Here is a 20,376-nt window from a genome sequence, read left to right as displayed (position 1 = left end):
AGTCACCGTGTGGGTGCTGGGAATTGAACCAGGTCCTCTGGAAAAACAGCTGGTGAGCTTAACTGCTGAGCCATCTCTCCAGCCCACAGTCACTTTTTTTCGAAGCGGGTCCAGCTTTCAGTAGAATGCTGGCTTGCAGTTTCTGCCTGCATTTCAGGTTGACCCTCTGCTGTCCCTGATTCAGCATCTCTGTGTTTCTCCACAGTCTTTGTCTCCCCACTGTTCTGGACATCTTGTTAACGCCCAGCATCCCAACTCCCAGCTAACTCACTGTTGTCCCTGCTGTGTGAAAGAGAAGGACTGGTCTGCATGCTTGAAATCCAGCCATATATTCTCCTAAATGGAAAACACTTCAATACAAAACCATCTTTCTTCTTTCCAAGGGATGTGGGAGACTGAATGGAGACTGAAGCCAGGGCCTCTTACATATCAAGCACACAGTCCACTCCTGAGACACACCTAGCCTCAGCTCAAGACTTAACATACCATCTTTTTACATAGGGATGTCTTTCAAAATCCCTTCTCAGAAAAATTCATAGGACTTGCCATCAATTTTCAGGGTGTTTCCTAATTCAGACCACTTTACCAAGTCCCTGTGTAGGTGAGGAAGGGATCATGACAGCACAGCTTCTTTAAGATCCATGGAACAAGGACCTGCTGGGTGCAGCAGAAAAGTCTACCTGCTATGCCTGGTCCTCAGAGACAGTGTAGCCTCTAATGCTTGCTCTTAGCAACATGTCACATGCCCTATGGTTTTTTATGGTGTAGGAAATCACAGCTGCTCTGGTTCTGCAAACATGTTAAGTGGAAGGGACTCCTGGGCCCTGGGTGCAGACAGTGCTTTGATTTCATGCTCAAGGCCCCTTGCCCTCTTCCAGACTCGACTTCCCCTGAAGTGGATGGCTCCTGAATCCATCTTTGACAAGATCTACAGCACCAAGAGCGACGTGTGGTCCTATGGAGTGTTGTTATGGGAAATCTTCTCCTTAGGTAAATGTGGAGAAGGGAGGGGTTGCAACTGTCTGTCCTTTGCTCCCTTCTCCAGTTTCTGCAATACCAGCCCTCATGGCTTCACCCCTTTCCTCCACACATCCACCTGCTTAGAATTTCTTCTCGGGAAAGGCCTTGATGTACACAGCTGGACCACTAGCAGGCATCATTAGAGGCAACTGGCCTTGATCTAATGCCTTTGATTCTAACACCTGGAATAACTTTGCACACTAGCTTATGCAGACAAGCAATAAAAAGTTCTGATTAGGTTTTTTTCTAGCTAGGTTTGCTCAGAACTATCCACTACAGGCTTATTTGTTTGTTTGGTTTTGGTTTTCGAGACAGGGTTTCTCTGTGGCTTTGGAAGCCGTCCTGGAACTAGCTCTTGTAGACCAGGCTGGTCTCAAACTCACAGAGAACCGCCTGCCTCTGCCTTTGGTGTGTGTGTGTGTGTGTGTGTGTGTGTGTGTGTGTGTGTGTGTGTGTGTGTGTGTGTGCTTGCACTATGTTAGGTATATGCAGTATATGCATGCAGTGCCTGAGAAAGAAGGCCTGGAGAGGACATCACATCCTCTGAACCGGGAGGGATGTGGGGCTGGAGATTGAGTCTAGGTCCTCTACAAGAGTAGCCAATGCCCATCTCCTCTGAGTTAGAAACCTTTTTCAGAGCCTCATTCCTACAGATGTGCATAGGCCCTGCAGCTGCTCACACAAATACAAAATGCTATGAGGTCTCCCAAGTGTGAGGATTTGCCAAGAATCTTCACGCTTTGTCTCCCACAGTAACAACCCGAGGTTCCTGTAATGTGTCCAGATCATCCCCTGCTTTCGAGGACAGGCACCTGTTGCTTCCACTCCTGGAAAGCAGCTCAGTGGCTACAATGGCCTTGCAGTGACACAGTGCCAAGCCCCGCATGTCTCCCAGCTGCTTCCTACCAGCAGCGATCACTAGAAAGTGCAGACACACACACGCTGGGGTGGCCTTGGCTGCAGGGCTAAGCATCCTGCAGTGCATTGTCTACCTTACCTAGCTCAGGCTACCCACAGAGGATTGGCTACAGGCGCTGGCAAAGACAGCCCAGTGCCCCTGGCACCCCTAGCAGCCCCCATCCACCCTGGAACCCAAGGCTCTATCCTTTAGACTTGTCAGAATCCCTCATTCCCAAAGACTTGGAGTGGAAGACATTTTCTGGGAAGTTGGAGTGGCCCAAATCCATTTGTTTCCTTTTTTTGTTTTGTCTTGTTTCTCAAAACAGGGTTTTTTTGTGTAGCTTTGGCTGTCCTGGAACTCTCTCTGTAGACCAGGCTGGCCTTGAACTCACAGAGATCCACCTGCCTCTACCTCCAAGTGCTGGGATTAAAGGCGTGCGCCACCACCACCCAGTTGTCCATTGGTTTTCCAAAGATAGGTGACTAACCCACAACACGAGTGCCTAAGGGTTAGATGTCTTTTAAGTTGTCCGTGGGGCCAGGACAGGGACACTTCAGATTGCCCCTTCCCTGACCAAACAGGCGTGTGACCACACAGACGGCATGAATCAGCCAAGGATGTGGCCTCAGGAAGTACCTGTCCAACACCTGTGTTCACCTTAGTCGCTGGGAATCTGTCACTGAAGCATCACTGTATTTGGGGTTTTTGAGATAGGGTGTCACTAGATAGCTCACATTGGCCTGAACCTAATGATCTTGCCTTAGCCTCCCTCCCAAGAACTGGGATTACAACATGGACCACCTACCATTCCTGGCTAAAACATCACTTTGAAGAAATGAGGGAAACTCTTTGCCCCTCATGGTCTTTAGGGTAGGTTTGTTCGCTCGTTTGTTTACCTGAGACAGGGTCTCACTCTGTAGTCCTGGCAGGCCTTAAACTCAGAGATCCATGCACCTCCGCCTCCCAAGTGCTGGAATTTAAAGTGTGCCCCACCATGCACCTCCACCGCATGGTATTTTGTACCAGAAACCTTAACACGCATGTTTTCCACACTGCCCCCTGCAGGAGGTTCTCCATACCCAGGAGTACAGATGGATGAAGACTTCTGCAGCCGCCTGAAGGAAGGCATGAGAATGAGGGCACCAGAGTATGCGACGCCTGAAATGTGAGTTCCAGGCTTTATCCTATGCTCACCGAGTTCTCATCAGGGAACCTGGGGTGGTGGGTAGGGGACACAGGACCCTGGGGTGGTGGGTAGGGGACACAGGACCCTGGGCTGGTGGGTAAGGGACACAGAGACCCTGGGGTGGTGGGTAGGGGATGCAGGGACCCTGGGCTGGTGGGTAAGGGACACAGAGACCCTGGGCTGGTGGGTAGGGGACGCAGGGACCCTGGGCTGGTGGGTAGGGGACACAGAGACCCTGGGCTGGTGGGTAAGGGACACAGGGACCCTGGGCTGGTAGGTGTGGGGCACAGGACCCTGGGGTGGTGGGTAGGGGACACAGGACCCTGGGCTGGTGGGTAAGGGACACAGGGACCCTGGGCTGGTGGGTAAGGGACACAGGGACCCTGGGCTGGTGGGTAAGGGACACAGATTTGTTTTCAGCTCTTCAGGGATGTTGCCCCAGCCTCTGGTGGGCTCTGTTATGCTGGGAGTGACTTCCTGAACTGGCTGTGCTCTGGATCTGTCCCTGTTTCCTCTCCCACCCACTGATTGGCCTTGCAAGGACTTTAGCTTGGAACTGAAGTCAGGAAGGCGGGCAAAACGAATAGCACCTAGGAACTGAGTGCAAGGCTTCACTCACCGCCTCAGGTCAAGGCGGCTGCCTTTGCAGCCCAGACTTCCATCTGCACAGCCATGGGGACTGGAAACTTGATTTGTACTGGGTGGGGCTTGGCTCGGCCACCTTAGTAGTGTTTGCCCAGCATGCACGAGGTCCTGGGTCCATCCCCAACAATGCATATACTGTGTTTCATCATAGCACCCTGGGAGTGGAAGCAGCAGTATCCAGAATTTAGGGTCATTTTCAGCTACATATAAAGATCAAGGCTGGTCTGAGCTACTTGAGAACCTGTTTCCAAAAGCTCAGAAATAAATTGATAAAGAAAGAAAATGTGGGGTAGCGAGGCCTCTTTAGAACCCATTAGGACTAGCCAGGCAGCTGTCAGAGCTCTTGATCAATGGGAGGTTGTTTGGGAGTCAGAGAGGCTCTGGGCAGGCTTCTCCATTGTCAGTGGGTGAGCTTGACTCGTGTGGGTACCATTTCCTGTAACTGTGCCATTTTAGCACTCTGAGGCCTCCGCAGGAATGTGATGACACTTGCAGTTTGGGCAAGCTGCTGACAAGGACTTGGGCCTCCCTGAGGTGGCGCCACCTTTCCTGAGCTGGCAGGCGGCCTCCCCTCCCCACCCACACAATGAGGTCCTGTGGAGCCCTGGGCTGGCCTTTGGGGAGGAGTCAAGGACTGAGAAGGAAGTGTGGGCTTGCCCAAAGGGCAAGGTCACCGTCTCTTTCCTTCATTATCTAAGGACCAAGCTAGGTCATTGCCAAGCCAGGGAACTGGATGCGAGAGACCAAGGACTCAGAGGTGAAGCCAGGGAAGACACAGGGGACTCTATTAATGTTGATTGGTGTCCTCTTCAGGGAAGTATAAGGGATAGACTGGCCCAAGGCGCCCCCTAGGCTGCAGAGAGGGTACAGACTTGCTGGGACCCTTCACCACTGCCGAAGAGGCTAAAATAAGGCCAGTCTGTACTTGATAGATGCTTTCCCCAGATAGTCTCCCGTAGACTTCCCGTGATCTTGAGGAGTAGGTAGGGCAGATCTGATCTGAACTGGAAAAATGTCAAAACAGCTGCACCAGGCGGTGGTGGCACACACCTGGGTACGCCACTGGGTACAGAGAGTGGAGATGAAGTCCCAGGCCGCACAAGCTAATGCAGACCTCGTTCTCAAGTCCCAGCCCATTCAGATTTTGATCTGATGTAGTCAGAATCTGCTCTGCTCCAAAGGCTCCTCAGAAAGAAGAGATGATGAAAAGAAAAATCTCTGGGAGAGCACAGGAGAACACTTGGCTCAGTGTGTGCTGGGATTCCTAGCATGGGCTCTGCACAGGGAGTCCATGCAGACTTACAATAAGTTTACATGACCAAGAGCAATAAAGCTAAAATATAAGAAGAAAACAAAATGCAAAAGAACTTGCTGACATAGGAACCTGAGGACAAGATTTGGCCTCTATGATATTAAGACCCATGTTTCCAACCCAGAAACCGCACCCATTTTTGTCTTAGTGTTGAGAAACTATTTTGTAATTGAGGCTTTGAAATTTTGGGCAAAAACTAAGCCACCACACATGGGAACCTTGCACACACCCTGAGGAACTATTGGCCTCTACTGTCTAGCCACCTACTTTGGAAATGACCTATGTCATGGAACTGGTGCCTTTTCCGTTAGCCTCCACTGCAGACCCTACCCAAGAAGTGTGGGAGTCCTTCCAAGAATCTAAGGACCATCCCAAGGAAGTCTGCAGTCCTTCCCAAGGAAGTGTAAGGATTTTTCCCAAGGAAATGAGGCCCTGCCTAAGGAAGTGTTAGGATGTGAAGATGTCAGGTGCTTACAGAGAACCCAAGTGGGACCAACCTTCATTATAACTCAAGAATTAAGTGGGTGGCAGAGGCGGCACACACCTTTAATCCCAGGACTTGGGAGGCAGAGGCAGGTGAATCTCTGTGAGTTCAAGGCCATCCTGGTCTACAGAGTGAGTTCCAGGAAAACCAAGACTATAGAAAGAAGCCCTGTCTTAAAAAAAAAAAAAGAATGAAGTGGGCATTGCTAGCTACTCGCTGGTCAGGCTGTGACTTTAGCTTTGGGGACATCGTCTTGAGATAGTAGGGTTGCTCCACTCACACCCAACTGCACAGAGCACAACCACTTTCCTATCTCAGTCCCCTTCATTGATCTGCAAGACTCGGTCCTGGCACCTAAGGAAGGTGGGTCAGGTGTTCAGGAGGGTTGGTCTGTCAGTCTGCCTCAGCAGACATGTGCGTGACCCCAGGCACTGACGTTACAAACCAAAAACTGAAGCCATGTCACACATTACAAAAAGCATGGTCTGAGATGCAAACCAACAACCCTCACTTGAGAATGTGCAGGGCGGGCTGTATAAACCCCACTGTTGTCCAGCTCTCTCTGTGTGCTTCTGATCAACAGCTACCAAATCATGTTGGATTGCTGGCACAAAGACCCCAAAGAGAGGCCCCGGTTTGCAGAACTTGTGGAGAAACTAGGTGACCTGCTTCAAGCCAACGTCCAACAGGTAAAGTTTAGACCAGAAGGTCTGTGCATTTCTAATAGAACTGGAAAGAACAGCAATAAAAAGTGGTGTGTGTTTGTGTGTGTGCGTGTGCGTGCGAGCGCGCGCAAGCGCGCTCGAGTGTGTCCATGAGAGTATGTGTGTGTCCTTGAAGGAGACACTTCTGTGATTAGTCTATCTCTGGTATTTAGGATGGTAAAGACTACATCCCGATCAATGCCATACTGACAAGAAACAGTGGCTTCACGTACTCAGTCCCCACCTTCTCTGAGGACTTTTTCAAGGATGGTTTTACAGCTCCACCGTTTCATTCTGGAAGCTCTGATGATGTGAGGTGAGATTCTGCTACCCAGTTTTCCTAGGGGAAGAAGAGGGGATAAGGGAGGAAGGGGGAGGATGGAGGAAGGAAAGGAGGCAATAGAGAAAAGAAAGAATTGGTATCTATTTCTGAATCCAACCATTGTTAACATTCTGTCATGTTTTATCTGTATGTTCTGTAAGTTGGAGGCCTACATATTTTCCTTTTTTTCCCCTAAACTTCTAAAGGAATGAACAAGGCATTGTGTTTTCTCAAGTTACCTTATCTTATTCTAGCACTGTAGCCTGATTTTCATGACATTAACTTTGGTTAAACCTTACATAAATTAAACTAACCAAGAATAATAGCACAGGACTGTAATCCCATAATTCAGGAGGCTGAGGCAGGAGGATACAAGTTTAAAGCCAACCCGGGTTACATAGAGAAGTGATGTTTCAAAAACAAGAATAACCAAGAAGAAGAAAAGTTATATAAAACTACTGGGTGGTGGTGGCACACGCCTTTGATCCCAGCACTTGGGAGGCAGAGGTAGGCGGATCTCTGTGAGTTTGAGATCAGCCTGGTCTTCAGAGTACGTTTCAGACAGAGAAACCCTTTCTCAAATAAATAAACAACCCCAACAAAACAAAACCAGTTTTCTCTTTTTATTTTATATCTTCACCTAACAAACCTTTACATCTTGCATTACAGTAGAGGAAACTGGGCAGAAGCTAAAAAAAATAATTACTGAGAAGGTGTGCTCGCCAATATGGGTAGTTACAACATATGGAATGTGTGTTGGTCCCCGTGCTCTGATCTGGTGTTGTGTTGGCATTTTGTACATATCAACAACTTTCATGTACAAAACCATCCTACCAAGTACATATCTCTCTGTTTGATAAATAGGAACCTGTCAACTGGAGAGATGAGAACTTAGCAAAATGTGTGACTCTCAAATATCAGAACTGAGTTTGTAACCTAGGAAGACTGACCCACTGTTCAGGCTCCTAATGTGGCTGGGGTCCTTTTAGAGCCTGCTAGAGCCTTTAGCTATGTGGGTATACCCTTCAGGCTTGACCTTGGTCCCACTACCAGGGAAGCGCAGGATAGAGATGTACCAGTTGGAAAACGCCGACAGCCATCTACGATAGCCCAGAGCTGTGAGGATGATAGGTTGATGTCACTGCTCATACCCAACACCCAGCCAGTCATCTCCTTTTAAATGATAAAGCCTGGCTGGGGTACAAATGGGCTGAGGGTGTGACGCTAATTTCAGTCTTTCTAGTATGTTGTTCAGCCAGAGACCCAGTAGGAATATAGCCTGAGAGCTTGGGCCTTGCAGCCACTAAAACTCTCAGACAATGGTCTAGTTGGCGAGTGGGTTTGCCTCTGAGTAGCCATCCAATGTGATATCCCATCAGGTCTTTCCAATATATCAATGGAAATTGGCAGGTGGTCACTGAGATATCTTGCAAACATCACTCATTTGTCCCAGTTACGGCCCAGAATGTACAGTGTGGCCTCTCGCCTCAGTAGTACTCTTAAATCAGCTATGAAGTCTCAATGGGATATTTGATTTGTCACCCCAGACCCTTTTAGGAGGTAGACAGCAGTAAGTGATAAGAGGAAGTCATACTGCCTCCTGGGGCATTGGTCTCTTGTGTCTCTAAGACACTTGGGCAGATGAGGTCTCACGTTGCCTCTAAGACTAGCATTTTTTTTGATTCCGTGAGGAACTGGATTTTCTGAAGACTACAAATTAAGTGTGGATTGACTACACAGAGGAAGTGACATCACTGTGAGGATTCCTAGAGGGTACCAAGGAAACTGAGCCATCAAGTATTTGTGTTGTTAGGTGGGATCTACCCAAATTCCATAGCTTTCCTGCCTTGATGACTCTTTCTACTTCTTCATCAGATATGTAAATGCTTTCAAATTCATGAGCCTGGAGAGAATCAAGACCTTTGAGGAGCTTTCGCCAAATGCCACCTCCATGTTTAAAGTAAGTCGTGACAGTAGCACCCAGTGCTCTCTGCCAGAGATCTCTTCTTGTCTAAGCACCCTGCCCAGCAGTGCTTGGCCAGAAGGGCCAGTGATCGATCGATAGAGGCCAAGATTACAACATGGAGGAAGAACAGACAGTCAGACTTCACTGTGCAGAGCCGACTTGAGGGAAAATTCCATGGTTTGCAGATCTGGAGCTCACTCCGGGGTCTGTTCTAGTCCAACAGCTCCTGGGAGGGGAAGTGTATATCCCTAGGATCTCTTGCAAGCTCTCAGCAGAGCACCCTCCCTTGAGAGGATGAGATGAGAGTGGCTGGGCCTTGGGATGCAGCAGAGGCCTTGTGCTCTAGTGTACAACATCTGAAGAAAGTCCACGTAGACCCCAGACCCCTTCATCAAGGCTCTACAGCTGAGTAGCCATGTTCCCACCGAGACACACTGGCCAAAGCATACCAGAGTAGCCTGACAAACCAGGGGCTTCTGTCAGCAAGTGTCTGGAAAAGCTTTTCATGGGACTGGGAGACTAAGAAGTTGGAGGAAGGCTGAGCAGGAGTGCTCTTCTGGTATGGCTGACTGTTGTGCCCCAAGTGGGTTCCTGAGACAAACACAATGCGATAATTCAATAGTAGAAACCAAACCAGGTGGTGGTAGTGGTGGTGGTGGTGGCGGCGGCGGTGGTAGTGGCAGTGGCGGCACACACCTTTTAATCCCAGCACTCGGGAGGCAGAGGCAGGTGGATCTCTGTGAGTTCGAGGCCAGCCTGGTCTGCAGAGAAACCCTGTCTTGAACAACAAAAACAAACAAACAAACAACAAGAACAACAACAAAAGAGTAGAAATCTTGATGCTGGGGATGGACAGTCAGCACAGCAGTTAGGAGAACCAGTTGTTCTTCCAGAAGGTCCCAGTTTGGTCCCAAGGACCCACATGGTGGCTGACAATCATCTGTCTGTACCGCTAGTCACAGGAGACCTGAAGCTGTTTTCTTGGGTTCCAGGTTTGCATGTGGTACACATACATGCAGGAAAAAATGCCCACACATATAAAATAAATATATGTTTTTAATAAGCAAGCAAAGGCCTGACCCTCATAGACACACAAGATAAAGGGACATGGTAACTTCAAAATATAAACACATTTCCACGTTAAGCTGTAGAATGCCATGATAAAGTAGATAGAAATTTTGTGTTGTGGCTCAGTTGGGTGTCTCAAGTGCCAGGAAGGAACCACACTGAGCAAACCTGGGGATTTCTCAGGCTTAGGCTACCCTAAAAACTTGGCGAATGACAGCAGCATCTTCACCTGCTTGGGTCCTCACTGGAGTTTACACAGCCCAGTAGAGCCTCAGAGGGAGCTGGACAAAGTATGGAGTCCACTTCCCGTTAACAGGACATCACACCGTAGTGACAGAGTAATGAAGAGTGCATAGACAATCCTATGATGAAGATGACTGAACTGCAGCAGTTCCTGGGCACTATGGCCACTGGGGACCCGCCAATGCCATAGATGTTGTTATTTTGCTTAAGATTAGAAATTAGAAGGTGGAAGGGGGTGAAAGGTGAAATACAAGCGTGAGCACAAAATAGCACAAGCCATGGAGAGCACATTAACCATAGTTTATTATAGCGAGATCGAAAGGGGGGAGACAGACATGACACAGAGAGACAGTAAGTGATAGGAAGAGAAGAGGAAGGTAAGAGAGTATAAGAGGGCAGGGGTCTGTCTTTTTAAGGGGTCCTTTTCACCTACGTGCAGACCAGTTCTCATGGAACCCTGGGCTGGCCAGAGAACTGCCTGAGTGTATTCTGCCAGGTAACAGGGGCAGGCCAGCATAATGCCTAACCCTTTCAATAGACTCTCCAAGAAAGATAGCTAACCAACCACCTCTCTAATTTCCTAGAAATTTTACGTATGACAACATACCCACAGACTACCCTCAAGATTAGTTTTAACATGTATGATCATTTGCATGAAAGTTTCATGTGGAAAATGCTAGGCAGTTACATGCAATTTTCCATTCTCTCTCTCTCTCTCTCTCTCTCTCTCTCTCTCTCTCTCTCTCTCTCTGTGTGTGTGTGTGTGTGTGTGTGTACACATGTGCATATGTGCTTGCCCATGAAATGTGTGTGGGGAGACCATTGGCCAAAGTTGGGTGTCTCCCTCAACTGTTCACCTAACTGGGGTTTTGGTTGTTTGTCTTTGTAAGACAGGGTCTTTCAAGGAACCCAGAGCTCACAGTTTGAGCTAAACTAACTGGCCAGCAAGCCCCAGAATCTACCTGTCTCTGTTGCCACCTGCCGCTGCCAGGGATACGGTGACAGGCATGGGCCACCAAGCCTGACTTGTATGAGAACTTTGAGGCTCTCGTGTGTGCCCAGCGAGCACTTTACCCACTGAGTCATCTCCGTAGACCCAGTAGTTTCCTGTTTCTTCATCTTCAGGAAGAAGGGTCTCACAGTTGCCAGGGTAAAGAAAGTGCTCAGTGCCAGTGGGCAAGAGTTATGGATGATGAGGGCAGTACCAGGCAGAGCCTTAGAGGTGCCTCCCTGTGTCTTCCCAGAGTCCCTGTGGTACCTTCTGAGCCAGGCGAGCGGGTCATTTCCTTCTTTCCTTTTGCAGGATTATCAGCTGGACACTAGCACTCTGCTGGCCTCCCCGCTGCTCAAGCGATTCACCTGGACTGAGAGCAAGCCCAAGGCCTCCATGAAGATAGAGTAAGGAAGGGGGTGGGGGAGGGGGTAAGGGTCGGGACATGGAGGAGGATGCCAGGAGCCACGGTTTGTTGGTGGGTTGTTTAAGGCTTCCTAGCCTCCTAGTGTTCAGGCATAGCAGAAAAACAGCCACCCCCAAAGGGGCAGAAATACTGGACATATGAACCCCAAGCTCTGTGACAAGGAAGTCTGTGGCCTAAGGAGGGAAAATATGTGGGGAAGTTTTGCAGCAGGCAGGCTGAACCTGAGAAGCACAGGGTTTTGGTGGAAAGGAGCCAGATGTGTCCAGCTGTGAAGGGGGGGCGGGATGTGTTCACAGGCTCATGAGATAACACTCCTGTTTCCGGTCTATAGGCTAGCAGAGTCTATACAAGGAGGCAAAGTCCTGCTTGCCACACTGAGAATCCAAACTCCCACAATAAGGATTTTCTGTATCCTGCTGGACCCATGTCTCATTTGCAAATTTCTCCACAAACCCCTGGCTTGATCTGTCAGTCAGCTCCTCCTTCTGTTCTGTGCCCCTGGCAGAATTCAGTGCTCCTGCTGTCTGTTCCACTGGCAGAGCTGACTTCAGTGGTTCTCCAGGCTGGAGGCTCCTAGGAATAGTGCTGTGCTGAGAAAGGCCTGGCCACCTACCTACCTTCCTACCAACCTACTAACCTACCTATGTACCTATATACCTACCTACCTACCAACCAGCCTACCTACCAACCTACCTACCAACCTGCCAACCTACCTACCTACCTACCTACCTACCTACCATCCTACCTACCCACCTACCTCTCAACCAACCAGCCTACCTACCAACCAACCTACCTACCAACTTGCCAAGCTACCTACCTACCTACCTACCTACCTACCTATCAGCCTACCTACCAACCTACTTACCAACCTACCCACCTACATACCTACCTACTAACCTACCAACTTACCTACCAACCTGCTTACCTATCTATCTGCCCGCCCGCCTGCCTGCCTGCCTGCCTACCTACCTACCTACCTATCTTTCCTGGCTCAAATGCCTTGTCCTCAGGGCTGGACCCATTCGTCTCAGCAATTAAGAGCATTGACTGCTCTTGCAGAGGACCAAGTTCAATTCCCAGCACTCACATATTTGCTAGCAGTCATCTGTTAACACCTCTGAAGGTGCTAGGTCCACAAGTGGTACACACACACACAGGCAGGCAAAACACCCATACACATAATATGCATAAAAACGAAAAGCAACCAGATTGCCAGTCAATGGGCTGTAGTTTTATTGAGCTCGTTTTTAATCCCAGCACTTGGGAGGCAGAGGCAGGCAGATCTCTGAGTTCCAGGCCAGGCTGGTCTACAGGATGGCTAGGGCTGTGACAGAGAGAAATCCTGTCTCAAAAGAAAAAAAAAAACGCTGCTGCAAACCCTTCCAGGTGATTGGATGCACACAGTTCACTAGGTCATTGGAGAGACAAGGACATGTCCAGGCAGACATCTGCCTTTTCCTTGTAACATGGGCTCAAAAGTGGACCCTAGTGTTGAGGTGACAGGTTAAGGGACACCAAACTGGACAAAAGCAAAGAGTCGGCCAGCTGCTTTTTTGTTTCCTCCTGGGGAACGTGGGATGAAAGTGGTTATTTTTACTTGATCTTTGATAAAGAAAAGACAAACCCTAATTTGTATCCCCTACCCTGCAGTCCAGGCCAGTCTACATCATGTGGCTCAGATGGTTCTCTCCATTGCTAAGCAATGATTTCAATCCAATAGCAAAGGGTAGGAGATGCTACCCTCCCTCCCGTGTCCATCTTAGACTCATGTAGCATATGGTACCCGAGAACAATAGTCCCCCAGGCTGCATGCTCAGGAGCCACCTGTATGACTCTGTGTACAGCTCTGCTTTTCTTGAGACCGTTGACCGTGTATGTGGTGACTGTATAGAGCAATTTATTTCTAGAGGCTGGAAGTCCAATCTCCAAGGCACTGGCAGGGATGCATGTGCCTCCGAGGCCTCTCACAGCCTCCATAACTTCATGCTTTCTTCAGCTTGGGGCTGTCTCTCCTGACTCCATTCTCATATGAACTTCCCTCCGGTTGGTTATGACCGGCCTCTGTGTCCACACTGCGCTGGGACCCACCTGACTAATTCAGAACAAGTTCCTCTCTTTAGACCTCAGTTTTAATTGTGGGGTGAGTCACAGGTTCCCAGGACTTGAGATGATATTAGGGAAGGGCAGGCTGATCACAGGAGCTGTCTGACCCAAGACAGAAGAGAGCTACTGCCAAGTCTTGTTTTCCGATTAGATTCTCAGGGTTTGCACCATCTCATCCAGCATCCCACCCCCAGTCACTGGTCTGCCCCCTCCACCCAATGACACCACATCAGCACGGGGAAGGCAGTGCATACTTTTTGAACAAAGAGCATTCGACTAGAGACAGACAGGAGTGTAGAACAGGTACAGACAGGTGACCCATTAAGAAAAGATAGTCCTTTCCCGGAAAACATCTCAGAGACATCTGATCGACCCTGTTTGTCCATTTCTCTTTCTCTCTAGCTTGAGAATAACAAGTAAAAGCAAGGAGTCGGGGCTTTCTGACGTCCCCAGGCCCAGCTTCTGCTTTTCCAGCTGTGGCCACATCAGGCCCGTGCACGACGACGACGACTCTGAGCTGGGGAAGGATTCCTGCTGCTCGCCACCCCCAGACTACAACTCTGTGGTGTTGTACTCCTCCCCACCCGCCTAGCGCTTCTCAAGACGCAGACAGCTGACAGCCTGACAGTATTATGCATATATGAGTTTACACCTATTCCTCTGCACAGGGGCCGGCTGCTTTTCCTGACTTAATCGTGCTTCTTTGTCGTTTTTGTTGCTGTTTTGACTAACAAGAATGTAACCCCCAGATAGTGACAAGTGAGGAACACTACTGCTCAAGTCCTCATGTGACCCTGTGTCAGAGAAACCCTTTCTAAGCCCAATGAGTCACCTGCTCCAGCTCCCAAAGCCTCAGGACACCCTGGAAAGGGCATCTGCTGGCCATGGCACCCGCTGTGTGTCCTCGTGCCCCATCTGCCCTCCCTGCAGCTGTGGGAGCAGGCGCAGTAGGCCCCTTAGCTCACAGCGGCATGCATGGGCCGGCGCTGTATCTTTGCAGTCCCCTGGCAGATATTAAGACACTTACAGAGGAGAGAAAGGGAGAACAGAGAAAAAAGAGGCGTACATAGGGAAAGGCCTTGGGATATAGCTTGTGGAGACGATGCAGGAGAGGGCTGACTCCTCAATGCCACTTCAGTGATTTCTCACTTCTGACCTACTAAGAGGTGACAGGGAAGAATGTGTGGGACATTTTCTAGATTCTCAGAGACAAGAACAGATGTTTTTGGGAACCACAGAAAATCTTACGTCTTTCCCTGAGAGTTTATCTCTGTTGTCTGTTACCATCCATCCACAGCATGTTTAACATAGGTCAGTGAGGGCGGCACTCGGTTCTGAAGCCATACTTAACCATCAGTTCCTGTAGCGAGAGACACTGAGATCAGACCCAAGCTTGGAGGTGACTTAGCATACTGCTCACAGGGAGCTAAGCAGTCCATTTTGGCCTAGCAAGGGTGCTAAAACGCCACATTTTAATCAGTCAGGTTCTATTTCAAGTATTCATATACAGATAGGACACTTTTGCATTATCCTGTTTCATACATTTAGCTATTCAAGGAAGCTGGAGAGAGTTAAGAGTGAGAGCCTAGAAGACGGTTTTCTCTGTACCCAAACCAGGATTAACGGACTAAAACCCAGTAAGGCAGAGTGGGCGCTCCATGTGTAATAGCCAAACCAATTCACCCACAGAGTTGGGACCTCACTGTTTTCCTTTTACTTCGTCCTGGGTTTCCCCATCTCAAGCCAATCTGAGAGAGTAAAAGAGCACTGGCCAATGTTTACTAAGCACTTTACACTCCTTGGAAGAGAAGGTGATGTGTAATTTACGCAAGCTATTTCTTCAGCTGGGACTCAGGATATTAGTCAATGAGCCATCAAAAGGAAAAAAATATTCTATTTTTGTCTGTTTGGAACCTTACTTGGGGTCTAAGGATGATGGAGACAGGGTAGAAATGGGTACTCACTCCTTGGTGTCTAGAGATTGTGAGCCCTGGATCTGTTAGGTGTTGTATGTGCAGATTATGGTCTGTGTGTCTAGGGTGTGTGCACCCGCTACAGCCAGTCACAGCGGGGCAGACAGCGGGCAGCGGCCTTTGAGAGCAGGCCATGCTTCCTTTATGCTTGCCACTTAGCTCTATGGCCTGAACAGTAGCATGTGTGCCCGCTCCCCTGTGCACCACATTCTTGAGAATGGGGGCGCGGAACAATCCCCAGTGAGACAGTCTGCAGCCATGGTGGCTCTTGGGGGACTCAGTAGCCAGGATAGAGAAGAAGGAAAAAGGCTTCAACCAGGAACTGGACAAACGGAAGTCAGGGCAGGGCTGGGGGAAGAACCCTTTGTTCTTCATCTTTGCATCTGCAGAAGCTCGTGCCAGCTGACAAGTGTCAGAGTGGGGTGAGTGGACAGAGGCCACCGGAGAAATGAGTGATGCAGGCATTCTACAGATCTTCACATCACTTAAACATTCAGCCATTAGTGAAAAAAGAAAACCTTAGCCAGTCCTGTACTATTTTCATTTTAATCATTTAATTCTTAATCATTGAGAGACTTTAGTAAGGTCCCTTTCCCACAAAAGAAAATCTGTGGGGATTCTCTGGCTCTGCTTTGGAGTCTGCTAAAGTCCATCAGCGAAGAGGAAGAAAGCAGACAGTTCCGTCTGAGCCGTTAAGGCAGGAAGAAAAATGAAACTTGCAATGACACACATACTTAGCTGCATGGTGCCCACTCATCAAAACAGCATTGGATGTTAGGACTCTGACAGTGACATTAAGACTGTTTGCCGTTCAAGGCCGGTGTGGGGGCACTAAGGAAGAATAAACATTTCTCCTAGTGTTTGAGGTCACCAATGTGGAACCAGGGAGCTGAAACCCCAGGCAAGCCTAAGTTAGCCCGAGAGATACTCAGGGGACAGAGCTGTTCAACTCCTAAAAACTGTTGTCTTTGTGCAGTGCCTAGCTCCCTGCCTAGACATCAACTCAATGGAGGAAGAGGGCATCTTTTGACTGACAGTGGCAGGAACTGTACATGTATGTTTGTGTGTGTGTATCTGTATGTTTTGTGCATAACTATTTAAAGAAACTGGAATTTTAAAGTTAACTTTTATATGAACCAAGATGATATGCCACAGACAGAACTAAGACATGATCTGGTCCCACCTTCCTAGTCATGATGAATGTATTTCGTATATTATCTTCATTTAATAAAATTCACTTTCAAAACCAAATATTTTCTCACTTTCCTTCTAACACGGATAATTAAAAAAAAAAAAACCCAGGGGCTGATATTGCAGTTCAAGCTTCAAGCTGAAGGTCAGAGAAGCAAAGCAGCTAATCCAGTAGATGTTACCTCTGAAGTGGCAATCCTGTCTCCACAAAGCCTCAGAAGCAAAAGCTCTCAGTTTCTGTCTCCTCCTCCTCTTATTCCTTTCTCTGCCCAGCCACAGCACTTCTGTCTCCTAGTGCTGGGATCAAAGGCATGAACTCTGTTACTCTTCACTCTTGTGTAGGCCAAAGTGACCTTAAACTCAGAGAGATCCATCTGCCTGGCTCCTGGGTCCTGAGATTAAAGGTGTGTGCCACCACTGCCTGACTCTATGGCTTGCTGGTGTGGTTGCTGGTATTAAAGGTGTGTATCACCACTGCCTGACTTCTATGGCCTATGGTTAACTTTGCTTTCTGAACCCTCAGGCAAGCTCTAATAAATCATAAATAATACATCACCACATGTAAGAGAGAGGGAAGAAGGAATCCTAGGTGTGCCTTGGGGTAGGGGTGGGGGGACGACTAAATGCTGGGATAGCTCACTAAATATCAGTTATCAAGCACTACCAGAGCGAGGGCATGCAATACCCCACTGGTCCCACATAGTGGTTGCCTAAGTCATAAGATGCTGCACGTTGCACACTGCACACTGCACACTGCACACTGCACACTGCCAATGAAAAGCAAATTCACGTAACGCAGTGTATTGAGATTCTCTAGGAATAGAACCAACAGAATGAACTTACACATATTTTAAGATGACTTATTAGGGACTGGAGAGAGGCTCAGAGGTCAACCACAGCACTTGCTGTTCTTGGAGATCTTGGTTTGGTTCCCAACACCCACGTGACAACTTGAGACAGTCTGCAACTCCAGTTCCAGGGGACCCAATGCCTCCTCCTGGTCTTCTCAGACACCAGGCACTTATGTGGAGCATATATACATGCAGACAAGACACTCACACACATAAAATGAAGACAACTAAAATTTAAAAAGTTATTAAGTTGGCTTATGCGGTATGGTCAAAATAGTCCAATGACAGCTGCCTTACACCTAAGAGGCTGAGAACTTGCTTGGTGCTTGGTCCCTGAGGCTGGATGCTTGCGCAGCCAGCACTACACCAGTGACTACTTGAAGAGGCTGACCCCCGGGTAGTTTGTCAGTCTATAGGGCTGGTGGTCTTCAGTCCACACTGGAAACTGGGAAAAGCCAATTAATTAATCAGGAATCAGCAGCAGCGATGGGGTAAATTAACTCAGTGGCAAAGGGAAGGCCAGGCAAGCAATGGGTGAACACACACTCTTCCTCCTGGGTGCTTTTTATCCGGGCAGCTACCAGGAGGTGCCACGGCATTTGGGGTGGGCCTTCTTAGGTTAACTAACACAGCCAAGGTAATTCTGCAACTGAGGTTCCCTGCTCAGGCCATTCTAAGTGGCAAGTTGACATTTAAAACTAACCGTCATAGACAGCTTGCCCAGGAATATCAAAATAAGTAAAATCATGAATCAGTAAATCTCACAGAGGGACTGCCGGCTGCCTTTGATGAGCCCACAATTAAAAACAGGCATCTCCCCTAAACACTAATTTTCAGCTGATAAACAATTACCACAATTAGAGGGTCTGAGCATTGTGTGCACACATAAACGGTACATGTAGAAAACAACAAACTGGCAAAAAACCATAAAACACAAGAAATTCACCTCCAAAAAAGTGCTACAGTTTAGATGTGTCCAATCAGCCCTGTGGATTACATCCTGGAAGACAGACGACAATCCAGGCGCTAGATATAAAGTGGCTATTTGTGATCTGGCTGGTAATACCCTGGGGATCTGGCTTGGAGAAACACAAGGCGGGAAGCTAGACAAACATTCTTGGGTACAAAGTCAAGACAAAAGAATAAATGACCAATCTCAGCCAACTCGTAAGAGGCATTTAGTCTTCAAGAATCTGAGACATTTTAAGGACCCTGGATTTTGAGCTTACATGGTAGCTGGCTGCCTTGGGGTTGCAGGGAAAGCTAGTTCTCATAAGAAAGTCACTCATTTGGGAAATGATTTGAAGAATGCTTCAGGAACCAGCTTCATGTCAGAACATTTTCTCATGACTCTGGGAACTGACAGGACATCTGAGGATTCATTTCTTCAGCAACAGGATGACCTAGCAATGTTTCTTAGGCTCTGCCGCATAAAATATATCTCCAGATTTGGAATTTTCAGAGGTCAGGAATGCTGAAAAACTATGCTGGGTCCCCACACAGGGGTGGCCAGCTTTCCATTTTGTGAACTATGGACATTTAAGGGAGAAAACAAGAAACCAAAAGCTAGCCCCCAAATGGAACCTGATCTGGGATAAATGGGTTACATAATCATATATGACCATTATAATTCACTGTGCTGCATGTTTCTGAACTCTTACATATATGAAAATACGCATGTGTGCTACCTTCAAAAAGGGTCATTAAAAGAAAAAGATGAGCCCTATCATCTAGTGCCTTTTTTTTGCGGGGGGACAGGGACTCCCTATGTAGCCCTAGCTAGCCTCAATTATGTAGATCCTCCTGCCTTTGGCTCCCAAGTGCTAGGATTAAAGGTGAGTGCCACCACATCGGGCAACGTAGCACCCGTTTAAAGCCCATTTTAAAGGTAGGAAGGCTAGGATAGGGACCTGCTCATATGTGAACACTTTAGTTCCATTCCCAGCAGTACCCAAAACCAAAGTACAATAAATGGAAGGAGGGGATTAACTGCAAATGAAAAGATTAGTAACATATCTTAAATACGTCGAGGCAGATGCTTAACTTATTTGGAGGTTACACTGTAGATGTGCAGATTAAGATACACGGGACTAGAATAAATATAGGTTAATTTCATTGGGGAGAAGTCACTTACATGGGAAACCGAGGACCCACAAGTTCCGACTCCAAGGATCCACACCCAGATGCTCTCAGTGACCCAACTGGAACCAAGAGAGCAAGCCTGTCCTGGACCCCAGACCAAAATCCCACACTCTCACTACGCACCTGTGACCACACCCACTTGGGCGTGGTCAGCACCGCAGGTTAGGCTAGTTAGATCTCTTATTACATTACACCCAGAGAAACGCTTACTAAACTGAAAGGACTGTAGGTTGAAAGCGCATTGAGAACACCTGGCCTGCGGAGCACCCTGGCTCCAGGGAACACACAGGCAGGAGGGCACTGCAGGGTCACAAGGCCAGTGGGGCTTTGGTCACTATTGCTGCTGCCCGGTATCTAGAACAGCCAGATTGCATCACTCTCACCCCAGGGAGTTCAGATTCAAAGTTCCAGGCTGGATTCTACTCGAGGTGCATCACTCTTGCATCCTGAGGCGCAGCTACTTCACCAGGGACCTTAAGTCCGCATCCCACCCCCAGTAAAACTGATGAACAAATGCCATTCTGTATCTTGGGGTTTAGCAGCAGCTTTAAATTGCTGTCAATTTGAGTGTTTACTACATGGCATTATCTACTCTAAAAGCTTTGAAGGACCAGACTCATTCCCGGGACCATCTACTGTGACATGCAGTGTTGATATTCCTTTCACCTCAGTGAAGCAATTGAAAGAACTCTAAAATCCCTCTCACATCCCCACCCCCGTGTTCATATACCCTGCCTCACTTTCAAATGGCTTAACCAAAGCACACAGTAGCGTTCTTTCTTCTCAGCAGCCCTCCCTCCCAACCATTTTCCTTCTTGGAACCACACAAGCAAGCCTGCTTCTCTCA

General features: G+C 48.3%; 1 protein-coding gene across 1 annotated transcript in view; it reads left to right on the top strand.

The window, feature by feature from the left end:
- Flt1 (fms related receptor tyrosine kinase 1) overlaps positions 1–16,596 on the top strand; it is a 158,026-nt gene extending 141,430 nt beyond the window's left edge. The window contains exons 24-30 of the mRNA XM_005083180.4: positions 879–990; positions 2,987–3,086; positions 6,132–6,237; positions 6,426–6,568; positions 8,450–8,534; positions 11,155–11,249; positions 13,775–16,596. Coding sequence (XP_005083237.1) covers positions 879–990; positions 2,987–3,086; positions 6,132–6,237; positions 6,426–6,568; positions 8,450–8,534; positions 11,155–11,249; positions 13,775–13,964 — 831 coding nt within the window. The 3' untranslated portion in view covers positions 13,965–16,596. The remainder of the gene's footprint in view (positions 1–878; positions 991–2,986; positions 3,087–6,131; positions 6,238–6,425; positions 6,569–8,449; positions 8,535–11,154; positions 11,250–13,774) is intronic.
- Positions 16,597–20,376: the final 3,780 nt, after the last annotated feature.

This window comes from Mesocricetus auratus, unplaced genomic scaffold, assembly GCF_017639785.1.
Source record: "Mesocricetus auratus isolate SY011 unplaced genomic scaffold, BCM_Maur_2.0 Super-Scaffold_100008, whole genome shotgun sequence".
Taxonomy (NCBI): Eukaryota; Metazoa; Chordata; class Mammalia; order Rodentia; family Cricetidae; genus Mesocricetus; species Mesocricetus auratus.
This window is presented reverse-complemented; position numbering and strand designations above follow the sequence as displayed.